Consider the following 19,064-nt stretch of genomic DNA (forward strand, 5'->3'; position numbering starts at 1 on the left):
GTGACAAGACAGCTCTTTAATGAATGGGCTGTTGAGGTGTTTTGCCCTTCTGTCAAGAGCTACCTAATCCCCAATAAACTCCCTTTAAAGGCTCTTCTCCTTATGGATAATGCCCCTGGTCATGACCCTGAACTTGCCAGCACTTTGGAGGCTCAATTTGACTTTGTCAAAGTGATGTTTTTGCCTCCCAACACTACATCAATCATGCAGCAAATGGACCAGAATGTGATCAGCAACTTCAAGAAGTTGTACATGAAGAAAATGATCAGGAGGTGTTATCAGGCAACTCCCACTGATCCTGAACTAACACTGGCACAGTTCTGGAAGGCACAATTTAACATCCTGGAGGCTGTAAAATTGATTGTGTCATCATGGCAAGTAGTCTCCATTAGATCTCTCAATTCTGCATGGAAAGCACTGTGGCCATTAGCAGTTCATGATTTTGAGGGATTTGCAAAAGAAGCAGAGTTGGACAAGGAGATTGTGTCCATTGGTCAGTCATTGGACCTCGAAATGGAGGAGGTTGATGTGGAAGAGCTTGTGATGTTTCATGAGCAGGAACTTACTCCTGAAGACTTGCAGCAACTGGATGAGATGTTAGAGGCTGACAGTGGTGAGGAGGAACGGGAAAGTGATGACCATATGTCTACTTCAGATTTGAAAGATGTTGTTCACTACTGGGATAAGTTCAGGAAACTGGCTTCAAGGTACCCAGATGTGGAAACAGCAGAACCTATTTTGTGTAATGTAGAGGACAGAGTAGTCTCCTTCTTCAAACATCAGTTAATGATGAGGAGGAGAAATGCCCCACAAAGAAAAATTGAGAGTTTCTTCACTAAAAGGCATCGGGAAACAGATGCTACCCCTCAGCCTTCCACTTCAAGAAGGAAAGAGGATGTTCCTGCTGGAGAATCTGTCAGTCCAGAGGTTCCTGACATTTTCATGGAAGGTGACTCACCTTCCAAGAAGCAGTAAAATGCTTCTCCTCCACCCCCACTTCCTTCTCCTCCCCCTCCCACTTCAAATTCACATCAGCATCATCATCCAGGAGCCTTCTGCATACACACCTCAAAGTAAGTGTACTTTACTGCATTTTCTTTTACTTTAGGTAATTTTCGGTGAGCTGGAACCAATTAACCAAAAACCCATTGAAACAATGGTTTCGGTTAACAAAATTTTCGGTTAACGAACAACCTTCTGGAACGAATTGTGTTCATTAACCATTAACCGGGGGTCCACTGTATACCCCCCTGTGTGTGTGTGTATATATATATATATATATATATATATATATATATATATATATATATATATATATATATATATATATATATATATATATATATATATATATATATATATATATATATATACTGTATATATATGCAAGTAAATCACTGTAGGTGCACGTGATCCAAGTATATGCTGATAACCACAAGGAAACAAGAGAACATGAAGTTCCCAAGCGCTTTCGTGTAATTCATATCTTCAGGGGTGGGTACAGACTAAGGAGAAATACTTGACAAGGCTAATATATACAAGAGAGGAGAGTGAGATCAAGTCCATAGGGGACAGCATGAGTCCACAATGTTCGGGTCATAAGGCAATGACCCTTACTAATCTTAATAAAAAAAAATTGACCATGCCATCTCTAAGCACAGCAGCTGTGCATAGTCAGGTCATAGGGTAAGATGACCCAACCTTCTCACCTGGTTACAAATCTTCTTAATCACAAAATTATCCAGTTTGTACATACCATTACTCAAATTCATGTTGACAGATTCGGTATGTTTAAGGAGACTGGATTCTATAATGTTCCTACTGACAATTGAATTGCAAGGTAATGTTGAGGAGGCATTATCCCAGTCAATGCAATGCTTATTATCTCTCATGTGAATAAACAGAGCATTGGATTCCTGGCCTGTCCTAACACTATATTTATACTGTTTAAGTCGTTAAAAGATCTTTCCCCATCTGGCCTAAGTAAAACACATTACATTCCTTGCAAGGAACCTTGTAAATGCAGCCACCTGCATTGTTGGGGAAGTTCTTAATTTAACCAGCATTTCATTATATAAAATCTCACTAGACAATTTCTGATCAAATCAAATTGAATCAGACAATTTTCCACAGAATGAAATTGCACTAGGCAATGTCGCTAAGAAAAAAATCCCATCAGAAAATTTACCACTGGATAAAGCTCACTAAAGAATTTACAATATATTCATTAAGGAAAATTTAAAAACAAAACATGCTCACATTCTCTCCTAGGATTACAATAGGCTTTTGTCAATAGCTCTTTTTTTTATGGGGATGAGTCCACCCTAGCACAGGTCACTGACCCACATCAGGGCCTGGGGGGACGAAAATATTATTATTGTTATCGCCACGCACAATTGTGCGCGCCGGCCACATGTTAAGTGAAGAAACTGTTTACAATTCAGAATAGCTTACTAAGCGAGATGGAGCTGGTAGCAGCTGTGTGACTGCCTGAGGGGCAGACTATCGCCTTCTAAAGTAGAGGCAACATCTTGATTCTCGTCAGCCAACATCTTCCTGCAGGACATTATTCAGTATTTGTTCTCGTTGGTCTAACCCTAGACCCAAAAATGCGAGGTGCATGAATACAAAAGAAGCAAGGGAAGCCTCCTGGGATCGAGTGGATGTTGAAATTCACTATGGATATGGTCGACAAGGCGGAGGAGGCCCCAAAGGGACAAGGACCAGAGGAACCAAGCAGAATATATGCAGACTCACCCTCACGCCAATCCTCGTCGAGGAAGAAACTTGTGGGTCTGGTGACGTCAGGAATAAAGACAACCAGAGAAACGGATGATGAACGCTGTTCGTTATGCCGTTGAGATCACCTTCTTCAGATATGCCGGACATTCCTCAGCAAGTCCACAGGGAAGCAAACTTCCCTCGTAAGGGAAGAACATTGCTGCTTCGCCTGCCTGGGTCGCAATCACCGGATAACGGAGTGCAGCCAGAAGATGGTTGCTCTGGAGTACACTCAAGGCTTCTGCACTTCACGGAAGTTCTGACGAGCAGTGGCAAGGCGCAACTGGGCGAAGTTGAAAGAGAAGACCAGACTAGTTTCCAAAGGGTGAAGAGAGCAATCACTGTGGGCACTAACCAAATAGACATATCACCTGACCACAAGCGACCTAGAATGAGTCAACTTAAGGCCATTATGCCACCACCAAAATCGGCAACTAGTGGAGCTAAATCATGGAAGACCGAAGCCGGTACAAGCCTACTTGGGAAAAAGGACTGGGAGTACACAAAGCGTGCTGGTGACCACGAATAGAGGAAATCCTCATAGATGGGTCAGGGAAACCATAACCAACAACGGAATTGATGATCGGCGTGAAGAACCCAACAATTGCAAGTTGTGATTACAAGAGTCCAACAGAGTCACATTTCCAATAGTGAAAGTCAGGGTGGAGGAGAAAAACCAAGAGGCAAAAGGAGCAGTGGTCACCGGAGCTCTCTTGGATTCAGGCAGCAACCGATCATACTGCACGCGTAGTCTAGCTAACCGGCTGCAGGCAGAGGGAAGGCCAGTTTTTTCCCTTGGCACGATCATGAAAGAAAGAAGTAGTGTAAACACCGAAGAGATCAGTGTAAAAGTGGCTAGTGTAGGAGTAAGAAAGAGCCGATCCATCACTTTCCCCAAGGTCATTGTTGTTGAGAATCTACAGTCTTCTCTGAGGGTTTTCGGTCGAAGACACCCAAGACATCACCATGTGGGAACACCTCCAAGGTACTGCACTACACCAAGCACCGAAAAGAGTGGGTCTCCTGATAGGTCTGGATGTACCACAAGTATTAGTGCCGTTAAAAGTAAGGGCCAGGAAGGACGGAGAGTCGTTTGCAACACACACCCATCTGGGCTGGACTATAAATGGACCGCTTGGAGTGGTGAGCCGTGATTATGCCGAACCACTTTGTCAGAATGGCAACATTAAATTCGGAGATGAAACGAGGCCTTCTGAGTATGGTCAGCTCCATATATGACCCACTGGGACTCATTGCTCCGAGCGTCATAAGAGCCAAAATTATATTCCAAGATGAGTGTAGACGAGGAGTTGGGTGGGATGAACGAATGGCTGAACAGAACAGGGTGGCTTGGTGAAGTTGGCTTTATAAACTTCCTCACCTATCACAGGTACACGTTCCACGGTGCTACCCACCCGAGGATGCAAATCCAGTGGCTGCCGTGCAACTACACTTCTACGACACCTCCCAACAAGCGTATGGAGCTGTATCGTATCTGAGGACCACGTGTGAAGATGGAACCCACCATATCTCCTTTGTGTGTGGCAAGGCAATGTAGCCCCTCTGAAATAGCAGACCATACCTCGACTCGAGCTCTGCGCGGCAGTACTGGCTGCCAAGGCAGACAAACAACTACAACGAGAACTTGAATTACAAATAGACAAATCAGTTTTCTGAACAGACAGTACGGCAGTCTTTCAGTACATACGAAACACAGAAAGACGCTTCCATTCCTTCGTGGCCAATTGAGTGGCAACGATACATGTGAAGTCGGCAATGAACCCAGCCGACGACACTAGTCATGGACTACATGGAGCAGACCTCAACGAGGGCGGCAGGTGGATTGTTGGCTGACGAGAATCAAGATGTTGCCTCTACAGTAGAAGGCATAGTCTGCCCCTCAGGCAGTCACACAGCTGCTACCAGCTCCATCTCGCTTAGTAAGCTATTCCGAGTTGTAAAGTTTCTTCACTTAACATATGGCCATCGTTCACAATTGCGTGTGGCGATAACAATAATTATTATTATTATAATAATAATTAATAAAAATAGATAAAATTATACAAAAAAATAAAATAATAAATACAAAAACGAATAAATAAATTAAGCGTGGGAAACGAAATTGTAGTGGACGTCTCCCCTACAACTGCCTACAACTGCGTAGCCACTGCCACCACACGGCACCTCCACGCATTCCGACTTGCCGTTGCCTAGCAACGAAACTATTCACCGGCGACTTTCTGGGTTTTCCCAACATGACTCATAGCGGCTGCTGCTGGGTATATAAGCTCTGTCTCTCCATTGAGAATTCATTCTGACCATTCTTCCTGAACAAGCAACACCACCTCCTCCTCCGCCGCTGCCTGGCGGCCCCTCGCTTCTCCTCGCCTGCCTGGCGGTCCTCGCTCCCGCCAGCGAGCATGTCCTCTGAGCTTCCTCACCAACCAACTCTCATTCTGGCCCATCTTCCTGAACACGCAACACCTCCTCCAGCAAGCTCCTAGCTATCCAGCATTCATTCAACCAGGAGGCCAGCAACAGGCAACATCTTCTCTAACAAAGCTCCTGCACATCTACCTCCTTCAACACGCTACTCACCGAACGTCTTCTACTGAGCAGCTCCCCACCACACGGCATCTCCAGCACCAGACTGTCTATCATATAACTTATATATTATACAAGAAAACCACATTAGAGTTTCCTTCCATCCTGAGTGCTAGACAACATTAATATCTCGATACCCCTACAAAATACAGTATGTATGTTGTGTTGCCAATACTAAGAGAAACAATTGAAACCCTGCAATTGTGAAAATGAGGCAGAAAGTCAGTTCAGCAACCTGGGACTTGGTCTTGTTTGGTAACGATAAAAATGGCGTTTGAATCGTGGCAGATCATATGAAAAGGTATAGGTGACATCTAATCAGTGGTGAAGAGAATAAAAGTAAACATGAAGGAATGAATGGGAAGTCAAATCAACCATATAAATGCTATAAAAAAATGCTTTTTAAGGTAGGCGACCAACATGTGAACAAGTCAAAGAACCGACTCCAACAAAGTATAGTCATCCCCCTCAAAAATAAATACTATTAAAGAGGAGCTTTGCCTCAGCAAGGAACTACCATCGTAATAGTCATACACCTAAACCAGTTCCCTGACTAAGATACAACTATGTTTATTTACAACAACATTACTTTAGTAAGTTTAGTGCTTCCGCCATGTCTGCATATGGTGAATGAAAAATAAATGAGTAAGGTGCAGTGTGGCATCACTCAAGCAAGAAAGGCTGCCAGTCCACAACCAAGGCCATGGCAACCGAGTGGCCTCACGTGTCTGGAATATCAAGTACCGGGTATAATTTTTCCATCTTTTCTTAATTTTGTACCTTTCTTCTGTCATACTAATTCTTTTATATAATTTGTAGCCATAAATAAACAACTAGAAGCGCTTAATGTTAAAATTTTCATGTTATTAAAACTAGTTATAAATTTATACGACCCAATTTCTACCCAATTCAACAATGAACTACCTCACTGTCATGTAAAGGGACCATAATACAAGAGAGATCGGGCACAATTCAAGTAGACTATTGTGGCGCCAACAGCAGCACTAATATAAGGTCCTCAATCTCGTAACTCGCCAGACCAGTTTTTTTTTCTCCTTGCTTTTTAACCCGGACAAGTTTACATGCTTATCCCGTAGGTATTCCTGGTGGGATCTTCCGGGTGGTAACTAAAACCTAATTGTACCTCAGAAGAGTTTCTTTCTTTTTTTCATTTACCAACAGAGGGTTTGCCTTGACTGCATTTCTGGTATTGGGGAGTTTAAATTCCAGCTGTGTGGCAAGTTTTTCGGGTGTTGTTCAACCACCAAAATTCCACTTTAATGATACTTTATATAGCCAATCATGTAATTCTTAGTACAGTATACTCAATAATTTACACGCTTGACAGGAGTAGTGTTGCTCGCATTTACTAGTTAGGAAGTAGTACAATAACAGCACAAGTACAGAGATTTCATAAATATATAATAATAAACCACCAGTCTAACTAAAACAGTTAGCTCTTAATTCAAACAGATTAACTATGGTGTTTTTAATGGCTGCTCTCGTATAAGAACGGATAACAAACATAGTCAAATTATTTGAACGTACAGGATGTGACGTAATACACAGAATACCGGAGTTATGCAGCATTTGAGTACTGCAATCAATTTGAAATCAATATTCGTAGCTGGACTCATACGTTTTATGTGAACAAGTAATAAAAAAAATCCTGTTAACAAGTACATACCTTGAAAATTCAAAAGCCTCTTACTACTATTGACAATTCAGTCCTGTCAACCCCTAAGTATACTGTACAGAGTACAGTGTGCACTGCTCACAATTCTCCTTCCATCAAGACAAGTTACGTCACAAAATATTCTTTTATCCTCTTCACCACTGATCGGCTCGTTAGCTGCTTGGGCAAAGAATTACTACGTTGCCGAATACATCGTATGTCGGTTTTTATATTACTACAGTTATTAGTTATATAGTTATTACGAATGAAAATTAAGTACAGTAAGCGTCCACTATTCTTCACCAAAGAAACTTGCATGGATTACGTAGTTCATCTTGCTTCATACAGCAGATACAGGTCACGTACACACTGACGACACACATCGTCTGAGGCGCAGTTGCAAGATTTGCTTTGGAAATTGTAAAGCCTAATCTTTGTAATAACAGTCAGGGTGCGAACATACACACACAGGCATATATATATCAGACACAAGTATACATGTATACTGTATATAAAGAAATTATGTAACACTGAAATCCCACTGTAAAAGACATCATGAAAAAGAGTGCACTATACTTTTTGTTTTATCTATCTATCTATATATATATATATATATATATATATATATATATATATATATATATATATATATATATATATATATATATATATATAATATATACGGGGATTAGCCCACCCGAGCACAGGTCACTGACCCACATCAGGGCCTTGGGGGCGACAATATAATAATAATTAAGAAATAGATAAAAATAATAAATAAATAATACCATAAATAAATACAAAATCGAAAAAATAAACCAAGAGTGTGAAACGATATACATTATGTATGTTGTGTTGGATACAGTAAGAGAAACCATTGAAACCCTGCAATTGTGTATATGAGGCAGAAAGTCAGATCAGCAACCTGGGACTTGGTCAAAATTTTTGTGATGCCATATGGCAGCAGGGTCTACCATTACACAACACATTATACTTTTATCCTCTTCACCACTGATCGGCTCGTTCGCCGCTTGGGCGATCGGTCGTCTTTTTTTTTTTAAGGGGGTTAGCCTTATATGTAGTGATGATGGGTGGTGTTATATGTAGTGATGATGGATGGTCATTTTCTCGTATGTCTTGCAAGGTCCTGTCCAATGCTTCAAACGCTAACTTGAGACATAGTGCATTCATCCCAAACTATGAGGCTGCATTTTTCTAAGAGTTTTGTCTTTGCCGATCCTTTTTTAATGTTGCACATTGGATTCTCATTGTGAGCCAACAGAAGGTTGATCAGGAATGTTTCTCCTGTCCTGCCAGGTGCATCGAGAAAGATCATACTTCCCTGCTCCGCTTGTATCGCTTGCAAGATCTGTTCATAAGCATTTGCTTGATCAGGCACCATGTGAGGCTCATTTTCTTCAAGAAAATTCACCAGAACTTCAACTGAGTAGTCTGTCTCTCTGAGTAACTCCCTCTTTGCTACTACTGTTCAGTCCCCAAAACTTCTTCTTCCATCAATAGTTCATTAACGGTGTATGTAAGTTTCACTACAACGGTACAGCAAAGTATATTTTTTAGCATTAAACTGTTATTATTTTATTGTCTAATCATCACTGCATATAACACCACCCATCATCACTACATAGAACATCATCCATCATCACTACATATAACATCATCCATCATCACTACATATAACATCATCCACCATCAATATATAAATATAAATATATATATATATATATATATAAATATAAATATATATATATATATCTATAAATATATATATATATATATCTATAAATATATATATATATATATCTATAAATATATATATATATATATCTATAAATATATATATATATATATATATATATATATATATATATATATATATATATATATATATATATATATATATATATATATATATAACTGCACCAAATGTAAAATTAGAGAAGACGTATTAACGTTTGTAAGACTAATATGATTGCCAAATCTTAAACTTTTTACATGCCAATTGTGTGATTTATTTAATAAACAAACACGCCACAAAGTCCTTTCAACATTTTTTGAAGATAAAGTAAAAATGCGTGTTTTCCGTTTACGATGTACAGTATTTGGGTTATCTAGTTAATAAAATATAATGCGTTGGAATATGTGATACAAGTCCTGAAATGTAACCCACAATTTGTCTGTCCCAATACTTGAATTAGACACATTTCCATGTAACTATTACAATACAAATTCCTCTCCATTACCGCTGTTTAGAAGAAAGGAAATGCCATATACATATGACATTCAAATAATTTCGCTCACGTTAGAACGTTGCCAACTTGCTATTTAAGCGTATCGCAGCGAGACGAAATGACCGCCACGTATGTCTACCTTCACTCATACCAAAATCAATATACAGTATACTTTTATTATCAATCCTTCAACGATCTAAGTATGTTTTACTATGGATCGTCAGGTAAGGTATGTGGTACTGTGAACACTTCACCCTACCTGTCATAAGGTACATGGCAATTCTACTGCACTACTCTACAATATTTTTCAAGGTTATGTATTCCATCCATTATACACTGGATTATATATTAGGAACATATGCAAACAGGAAGTTTAAGGAACCAGGGAGTCCTTGCCATACTTGTACGATTTTCAAGGTAATCCAGGTGAAGGCAGAAGTTACCTGCCTGCCTCAAAGTGATACTTGTACTACAGTATGTCCACTCAACCCTACACCGCTGATAGCATGACCCAGCCAGGTCACCATCAAAGAAGTAGGTCACTTGTTCTCACAGCCTTCAACCTACGCTGATCGAATCCCAAAAATGCATAGCTAGGAACCTGACCATAAGTTACTGCCAAGACGATAAACAACGGCGTTATACGTTCTACATCACCACAGGATACTGGAACGATTGACGGAGTTGCCAGGAAACTGGAAATCCCCACCGGGATGAAACTTTAAGAGTAGTAAATAGGGATGGTGAGGCCTGGGCGGCGGCGGACGTCATTCCCAGCCCTGCTGCACCGCGCAGGTCGCCAGGAAAACCTCTCTTCACACCTCGCCTACTTTGTTCGTGAAACACTCTTACTGTTACCACATTTTGAATGTAATAGCCACGTCATTATGCCATCATAGCACACACCCAAAGCTATTGTTCTATGGATTATCTAACACTTATGTCAAGTCACTTAGGCGGTCGTAGTGACAAGGCCCCCCCGAGACACGTACTCTAAGAAAGACACGTGCTGAATGCCGTCTTTGCCATCCCCTCTCGTGTTTTGGTGCCGACCGCGCGTGCACAATCATCCGCAACAGGAACAAGTCCCCGCCATTTCGTATATTTTATCTGTAATATAAAGCAATACAGGTTATTTATATATTTAATAAATTAAATTTATGATTAATTTGTAATTGATAACATCGAAATAGTTTACAGATGTATCAAAATGTAATCACTTTCATCCTAAACCGGTATTTTCCACAGTGTTGTGGGGCCCGTTAATGACTCACAAAATCTATATTGGTCTTACAGTACCTAAGTGTCAATAGCCTCTGTTATAAATATGTTGTAAGTATTCAATCCTATGGAAAATAATATTATTTTCTTTCGGAAACGCTCCCTGGAAGTATGTAAAAGGACACCATAGAAAGACTGGTGCCATGTTTGCAAGTCTTTTTAGCAGCCACTGATAACACGTGCTTACTCACTCCAAAAATAGGTGTTTGTACCTCAATAAATGTTTGTTCTTTTGAAACCTATAACTAGGTTCTATGCTTGATGCCAAACGACAATCGCGATTGTCAAAAAGTATTCTAATGATTAATATCATTTCTTAATATTGAAATATTAAGTACTGTTTAGTTTCTATAGATTATACCAAACATGCATCAGGTTATATAATAAAATATAAGATAATACACATATATAATGCCTATTGTGATGGTAGTGACAATCAGATGTAATTTACAATGATTTCAGTTTTAAATAAGCCGCGTCAAAATTCTCAGTAAACATATGTTATGTATTCTTCCGCGAGTTATGGCTCTACAGCTGATATCATACTGGCAGTGCACCAGTAAAAAATTGACGGAATCTTCATTTTCCAGGGGATTACTAGGATACGCTTCTTTGTATGGATTACACACGCATCAAAGAAGAAATTCACCACGCAAATCACTTTCACTGAGCCACAGTTTATGCAGTAAGGTGAGTTGTTAGTGGGTCCATCTTTGCTGTTATTCTCGGGCTTACTAAGAATATTTGTTGTACTTAAATTATCGTTGTGAAGCATTTCTAATCCCTAGGCTGTTTGTTATTTTTTGGTTGATAATATTAAGTACTGTATTGTAATTTCGCACATTTCCTGTATCGCCGTTAATATCTGGAGCTAGCCGATGGTCGCCCCACTCTAAGACACAACCTAATAATCTTTACTTTTACTTTTATCCTCTTCACCGCTGATCGGCTCGTTAGGCGCTTAGGTGATCAGTCACGTCTCTTACGCACTGTTCGCAAGTACTGGGCATGGTAAAGAAAACTTTCAGACCTAACGTCTTTGGAGAAAGAATTGTGGGTAAATTTTTCTTGTAGCTCCGTTCACTTGTAGTAAGTTAAAAATATATTTTTCTGGTGTATTTGTGTGTGCTGACACCGAATATGACCTTCCTTTTTGGCGGAAATTAGCCGGGGGTTTTTAGCGATTTTTTTCGTTTGACGTTTTCCGAGAAAAAAAAGTGCCTAAGCGACAAAGAAATACACAATAAAACAATAGAAAAACAATAACCAAACCTAACCTAATCTAACTTAACTGGCTCTCACCATATGATGGAATCACCTATTTCTTACCTTATTGGCCTGGTTCTTGTTCATCGTTGCATTCTGGGATTCTTACACAACGTCACATATGTTGGTCTTTGCTATATTTACATTCAATCTTGCACTTAGAACACTTTACTGAGGTTGGAAGAACACCATGCGATCGAAAAAATGCTATAGTTTCTTCGTTTTTTTCCAAAAACTCGCAATCAGCTCCATATACTGTAATTGAAGTGACACCCATCGCAGACTTCCATGGTCGGAACTGAACTTGAATTTCAAAATATGAGAGACCAAAAAGAATACTCGAATTTGATTGGGTCAAAAAAACCGCGAATTAAACCCAAAAACTTTTAATTGGTTTCAAAATAAAAAAAGGCTTTTGATTGGCCGCGTGACGTGTACAGCAACGCATGCGCAGGAAGATTTATGAAGGGGACACAGGAGACACACAGTGTTGGAGGAGAGGCAGACAATAATGGCGCGATGTTAATGGAAGAAAATAGAAAACAAAATTGGAAGAGCTACCTCCGTTATTATGCATTTCCGCCGGTAATGTAATAGATGAAAATTATCTTATAATTAGACGTCTTATTCGAATATGAAAATAGATTAGTGGTAGGAATGAACGGAGCTACAAGAAAATAATAACGAATTGTGAACTCTTGGAATAACCTGCTACAGAATTTCGTAATGGCACTATGAACTCGTTCAAGTCCAACCTTGACTGGTTCATTGGTGTAGATTTTTTGTGATTGAATGGGAGGATTTGAGACTTCTAGAAATGCATCTCTGAACATAATCATAGCAACATACATCTTTTATATCGTTTAAGGAAGTACAGTACAGGTATAGTGCTTTTTTTGCAGAATTACTGTAGTTTGATTGATTGGTAAAATTGCAGATTACAGCAACCAAAGAATCTGATATTTTTTTTTATACTTATACAGTAGTACCCCGATTTAGCCGGTCAATTGAACCCACAGGGTACCGCGTAAAGTGAAAACCGCGTAAAGTGAACAACAGAACATATGGGATTAATTCCAATAGAGACTGGCCTGACCCCCAAACTCCACTTTTTGACGACACACAACTATGTTGTAGTAAAAATATTATCTTAACTTTATGATGGTATGCACACAATTAATAATTAAGAGAAATATCAATAATATTAGTTTTTTTAACACTTACATTAGTAGAAAAGATGGCTGGGCACACGGGGATGGGGAGTTGGTTCCGAGGCAGAGGGCAGATTATTGGCCCTCACCTGTATCACTTGTATCAATTGTATTTTTATCCACCACAGAGGCTTGCAGGGCCTCTTTGTCAAACCCCTCAAAGTCCATATAAGTCCATATCCTCTCTATAATTATCACTATCACTGACTTGGGCCGGCTGTGGTGGGTGGCGGGTGAAGAACTCGGTAATGTTTTGATGACTGGGCAACCTTGTGCGCATCCTGCCTGTGCCGCTTCCAGCGTATATGAGTAGATGCACCGCGGAAAGTGAAAGTTTCGGTCCTGGCGAGGCACCGCGGAAAGTGAAAGTTCGGTTGTGGCGAGGCACCGCGTAAATGAGAAATCGCGGAAAGTGAAACCGCGTAAAGCGGGGTAATACTGTGTATATATATATATATATATATATATATATATATATATATATATATATATATATATATATACAGTATATATATATATATATATATATATATATATATATATATATATATATATATATATATATATATATATATATATATATATATATATATATATATATATATATATATATATATATATATATATATATATATATATATATATATATATATATATATATATATATATATATATATATATATATATATATATTTTTTTTTTTTTTACGGGGATTAGCCCACCCGGGCACAGGTCACTGACCCACATCGGGGCATGGGGGCGAAAATTTAATAATAATAATAATAATAATAATAGTAATAATAAAGAATTACAAAAATGAAAAAAAGATGAAAAGTGAGAAACAATATATGTACTGTATGTTGTGTTGTCAATGGTAAGAGAAACAATTGAGACCCTGCAATTGTGTGTAAATGAGGCAGAAAGTCAGATCAGCTACCTTGATGCGATTGGTTTAAATTTGACATTAGTTTTTATCGGAAATCACTCGTTTTGAATCCCCCCCTCATAATAGTTCTATCGGTTGCTTGTTCTGAATTCCCGGTACTCTGTGCTTGCTAACTTATATAATATAACCAAACTTAATCTTACCTAACCCCGTAGCCAGGGGCGGATCCCCGTTATAGTATTTCTTACCTTACTCCGAGTCTGAGTCAGGGACCAGAATGCGTCTTGGGTTCCTCTGTTCTCTAAAGTTTCCTTATTTTTAGAATGAAATAATGCAATAAACTTACAATAATTGAAATCGCATCCTACCACCCACGCCGAATATTGATAGCTAATTGGTTGAATCAAATGTTGAGATTTTTTATTGGATTTGATTGGCTGCGGCCCCCTCTGATTTGATTGGCGGCCACCCCCGGCACATGCGCGGGAGGTAAGCGAACGTACGAACACACAACTTGAAGAGCAGCGTAGGGGCAACAGGTGCTCTGATTTTATTCTTTTTAAAATTCAATAACTTCCTTATAATCAATTTGCGACGGAGGTGTAATACTGTATAAGAAAATTATCATAGAAAAAATAGTTCTGTCGATTGAGTGTAGTGAATTTCCGGAATTTTGTGGTTGCTATAAACTGCAATATTACCGATTGATTTTTACCTTATTATCTAAAGTTTTCCAGTGAAGTAAATACACAAGTTCTTTTTTACTGGGAATAGTCCATCCGGGCACAGGTCATCGACCCACAACTGAAGGAACTTACTGGGACTACCTTATTACTGTACAGTATATGTATGACTTAATAACCTTACCAATGATGCCTACATTAACAACATTACAGTCATTCCTCGACTTACGACAGGGTTAGGGACCGACGACCAGGTCGTAAGTCAAATTGGTCATAAGTCGAAAATGCGAAAATAATACATAGAAAATCTTAAATGGGTGTCTCTTTTTCTTCTCAGCACCATGAGAACTCTCACTTTTATGCTTGCCAACCATTTTACAGGGAATTACAAACAAAAATTTTGTTAGTACAAGGCGCGATCGCTAACGTCGGGACTCGAAAATACGTAATTTGAAAAACATTTTATAAGAATGCGGCGGTCGTATGTCCAGGTGGTCATAAGTCGAGTAGGTCGTAAGTCGAGGAGTACCTGTATTGTCAACCCTTGTAAACTTAAGTAGATTGACCTCACTGTTAGGATTAAATCGGGTCATTTCCGTTTGGGGGCTAGCAGCAGATTTTAATGAAAATCGGTACACTAGTACAGTTTTTTACGCTGATTCCAAAAATAATTTTCTTTCAATTTTTTCAGAAATAAAAAAAAAAGTTACGGCATATTAAGTTGTATTTATAGGCAGATAAATGCATAGACAGATATGTTTCAGACAAATACAAATAAATGCATAGACAGATCATACAAATACATAGGTACTTCAATACAATACAATTATCCCATTCGTCCAAATTGGAGAAATGGAGAAAGTTAGGTAGGTTAGGTTAGATCAGGATAGGTTACGTTATGTATAGGTTTAGGTTTGGTTAGATTAGGTTGGTTGGGTTATTCAAAAACTTACCTCTCTCAATTAGTTATTGAAGTCTACGATAGTGTTTTGGTTCAGTTCAAGTCTCCAAAAATTTAGTTATTTTTGGAATTAGTGTAAAAAAAACTGCATTATTATACCGATTTTCATCAAAATCTGCTACAAGCCCCCAAACTGAAAAAACCCACATTAAATCTACCCTATTACTCAGAATGATTCTTAAATAGCAAAACACACAAATTTTTAAAAAGTACATTATAAAAGTTACGGGAGGTTTTCAATTTCCGTTAGGATAAATTACTGGTCACGGTAAAATAGCCTGACAGGCTCTTTGGGCTATTTTTTCAGTCCATTGCTCATGTAATAGTAAGTAATAATACTTTCCTATTCTGTACTTTTATCCTCTTCACCACTGATCGGTTCATTAGCTTCTTGGTTGTTCGGTCACGACTCTGTTGCGCACGTTGGCAAGTACTGGGCATGCACTGGCTTCTGAATGTACCTGAACCTGCTCCAGTGTTGGTCAAGTCTGGCCTTGAATGAGCTCACCCTCGGTGCCGTTACAACACTTTCTGGCAGATTATTCCAAAAGTTCACCCCTCTCTCCGAAAAAGTGGGGCAGGCATCTGCCAGCTCCAGGTATTGTAATATGTAAATAAAAACATGACTTACGATGATATTTATGTACCCCCAATTTGTTTTTTAGTTAAGTTAGGTTAGGGATCTGCAAATTAGCCCACAGCAGCTTATCTGCTGTTGCTGTGACTGGTAATTTAGCCTCTCAGGTTATTTTGCTGTGTCTGGTAATTTATCCACTGTTTTTAAATTTTATCTTCTGAATTATATGAATTGTTAGGGGGATGAATTTATAGGAAATCCCCCAACCCAATTGTAGGTAGGATGCATACCCCCCAGAACCTACACCCTTGCTAGATATAGTCTAGAACACTGACTCATGAGAAGGAGCAATGGGAATACTTTAAAACACCAACTTGTGAGAAAGCAAGGTAAATTTTTACAAGTGGAATACCATGGATTTTTTGTTGAGAAATGGTCATACAGGTAGTTCTGCTATAACGCGATAATTGTGTTCTTGTAAAATATCGTGTTATAGAAAATCGCGTAATAGAAATAACAGGGCTTATGGAGAAAATAGGGTTAGGTGCAGATTACTCGAAATCTGAAAAATTTAGTAGTTAGCCTAACACAAAGGATAGCACAGTCTAATTAAATGTTACATTCATATCTAATAATGAAATCATACAGTAAATGTAACACTTTACTTGATGGGGGAGAAGGGTGATTTTGAGGTTGATAAAATCGAGCTTCTCCAAGTGTTATATCCTTTCTTTTACGATCATCACCGGGAATTCTATCACCAGAATGCTTCTTGTTGATATTCTTCTTTACCATATTCACAGTTAATACCACAAAATTGGAGAAATAGCAAGCAAAAATCGCGTTATAGCAAACAAGCGTTCGCGTTATACAAATATCGTTCCTAATTCATAAATCGCGTTAGAGCAAATTCGCATTATCAAAACACGCGTTATAGCAGAACTCACTGTACCTGTATCTCCATAACTACAGTTCTATTTTCCAAGGTAATTTCCATGCATGGAAACTACTGAATATTTACCAACAAAATCACAGTGAGGTACCAGGTATGTGGCTGCCATGTTTAAAGGGGTTTTGTTGATGCAGGTATATAATTTTTTTTTTTTTTTTTTTTTTACAATTTTTTCAGGACACGGGAAATATTTTTTATTTTCTGGTGAATTTTTTTAACACGCAGTACAATACTGTAGTTATTTTTCGTTTGTCTTTAACCTTTATTTATGACACCGCTGAGCAAATGGATAAGGTTAGACAATTAGCAACCCTCAGTATTGTACGTACATTGTAACTTATTTCAGATTTATTTCCAATGAAATCAATTATTTGGCACAGGTTACGGCAATGGTAAAATTAAATATCTAAATTATTTTAAACAAACCCCCCAAAATTTTGAAATCTTGCTTATGGATTTACAGTTACTGTATGCGCAGGGAGTAGTAGTAGGGGAGGGACAACCAGAAGTACACTCTACTTTCCTTGCTCAAATCTCTAGCAAAAGGAATTCTACTTGGCATTTTAAAATGATTTGAATCCCATTTACATGGATTTGGGAAAAAGTTGGTTAATATAATTTAAATTGATAGTTTTCTTCTTACATGGCATATCATTTTACCCTGGAAGAGGCTACTGCAAATTGAATGTTGTGTATTCGAGGGACAGGTTTTCAAGTGGCAAATGCTCCTGTCTCGCGGGTTTCATAAGTCTGGACTTCTATTACAATGCTTAAATTCATTGAGACTTAAATAACAAAAATGCAGTATGGTACTGTATACTGTATGTACAATTAAATAATACTGGTATGTTAACTAAACAGATATGTATTTTAATTTTGAAGGGGGATTTTTTTTTTTTTTTAAGGGTAATCACTGCTTACGTTGCTTCTTAGGAATACACGCCACTGACAGTTTCTTATCTATATACTGTACCTAGAAAGTGCAGGTATACAACAATAGTTAACAGTAAAAATAATTTGACTAAGTCATTTGATTCTTATTCCATCTCTGTATTATTGTCTTTTATGTTATCTGAGTATCTTTGGCCCCTTATAGTAACTAATGTATCAAGATGTCAGCTAAAGTAAGGTACTGTATTGATGTTATCCAGAAGGAATTAACCATATTTTTAATGTAAATCGTCACTTTCAAAAACTATGGCAATACAAAATATTAATATGCTGTTTCTGTCAGTTTTATCAATATTTTAAAATTTATCTGCCTTAATTTTTTGTATGACCTAGGAAAAATTTATTTACAATACAGTACGTACTGTACAGTACAGGGTGGCATAAACAAATCCATCTTTAATTCACTGAACAGATTCGTTTCTGCTTGAATTCTAATCCCTCAAACACAGATCATTGGCAGGATTAACAACATATTAACTTGGAGTAAAATATAATTGCAGATTTTAATGCATTAAATAAATTGCATATGTTGCACTGTACAAGGTGTCTCGGAAACTATTTTACACACTGCCTTACAGATTTTCAGGGAGATTCCATATTTAATTACATTACAACAACATTTTTCTTCACTTGTGGAAAACTTCATACATCACATATGAGGACAATGTAGCTTTTCTATTTCACTTTATATGACTTAACGGATATATCACAGCTTTCCATATACAGTACAGGTCTCTGTACTGTAATTGCCTACAATACTAGTATGTTTTGTATAAGAAAACAAACACACACAGATATGCAATCTAATGTCTATGCCATTGACTGATTTCTCCCTTTAGGTTAAGAATAGTGTCAATAAGTATTGTAATGATAACAAAGAAAACTTTGCAAGTCAATAGTTGATTAATATTCAGGAGGTTGTGGGAAGACCTATTGTATTTTCTTTTGGCAGGATACAGTACCATGTCTCCTCATTTTATTGCACAT

The 19,064-nt window shown here is 38.1% G+C and overlaps 2 protein-coding genes across 6 annotated transcripts in view; one reads left to right on the plus strand and one right to left on the minus strand.

Moving 5' to 3' along the window:
* The window catches only part of LOC121863800 (uracil phosphoribosyltransferase homolog), a 21,203-nt gene extending 10,848 nt beyond the window's left edge, over positions 1–10,355 (minus strand). The window contains exon 1 of one of the 5 annotated variants that reach the window (XM_042362625.1): positions 10,302–10,355. The gene's annotated coding sequence lies outside the window, so the exon portion shown is untranslated. Of the gene's footprint in view, positions 1–7,072; positions 7,290–9,954; positions 10,091–10,245 lie in introns of those variants that run through there. The other 4 variants (XM_042362624.1, XM_042362628.1, XM_042362627.1 and 1 more) reach the window with 4 other exon arrangements.
* Positions 10,356–11,105: 750 nt separating this feature from the next.
* The window catches only part of LOC121863802 (iron-sulfur clusters transporter ABCB7, mitochondrial-like), a 35,922-nt gene continuing 27,963 nt past the window's right edge, over positions 11,106–19,064 (plus strand). The window contains exon 1 of the mRNA XM_042362629.1: positions 11,106–11,280. Within this exon, the coding sequence (XP_042218563.1) occupies positions 11,113–11,280 (168 nt within the window). The 5' untranslated portion in view covers positions 11,106–11,112. The remainder of the gene's footprint in view (positions 11,281–19,064) is intronic.

The sequence above is a fragment of the Homarus americanus genome, unplaced genomic scaffold (assembly GCF_018991925.1).
Source record: "Homarus americanus isolate GMGI-L3 unplaced genomic scaffold, GMGI_Hamer_2.0 scaffold48354, whole genome shotgun sequence".
Classification (NCBI taxonomy): Eukaryota; Metazoa; Arthropoda; class Malacostraca; order Decapoda; family Nephropidae; genus Homarus; species Homarus americanus.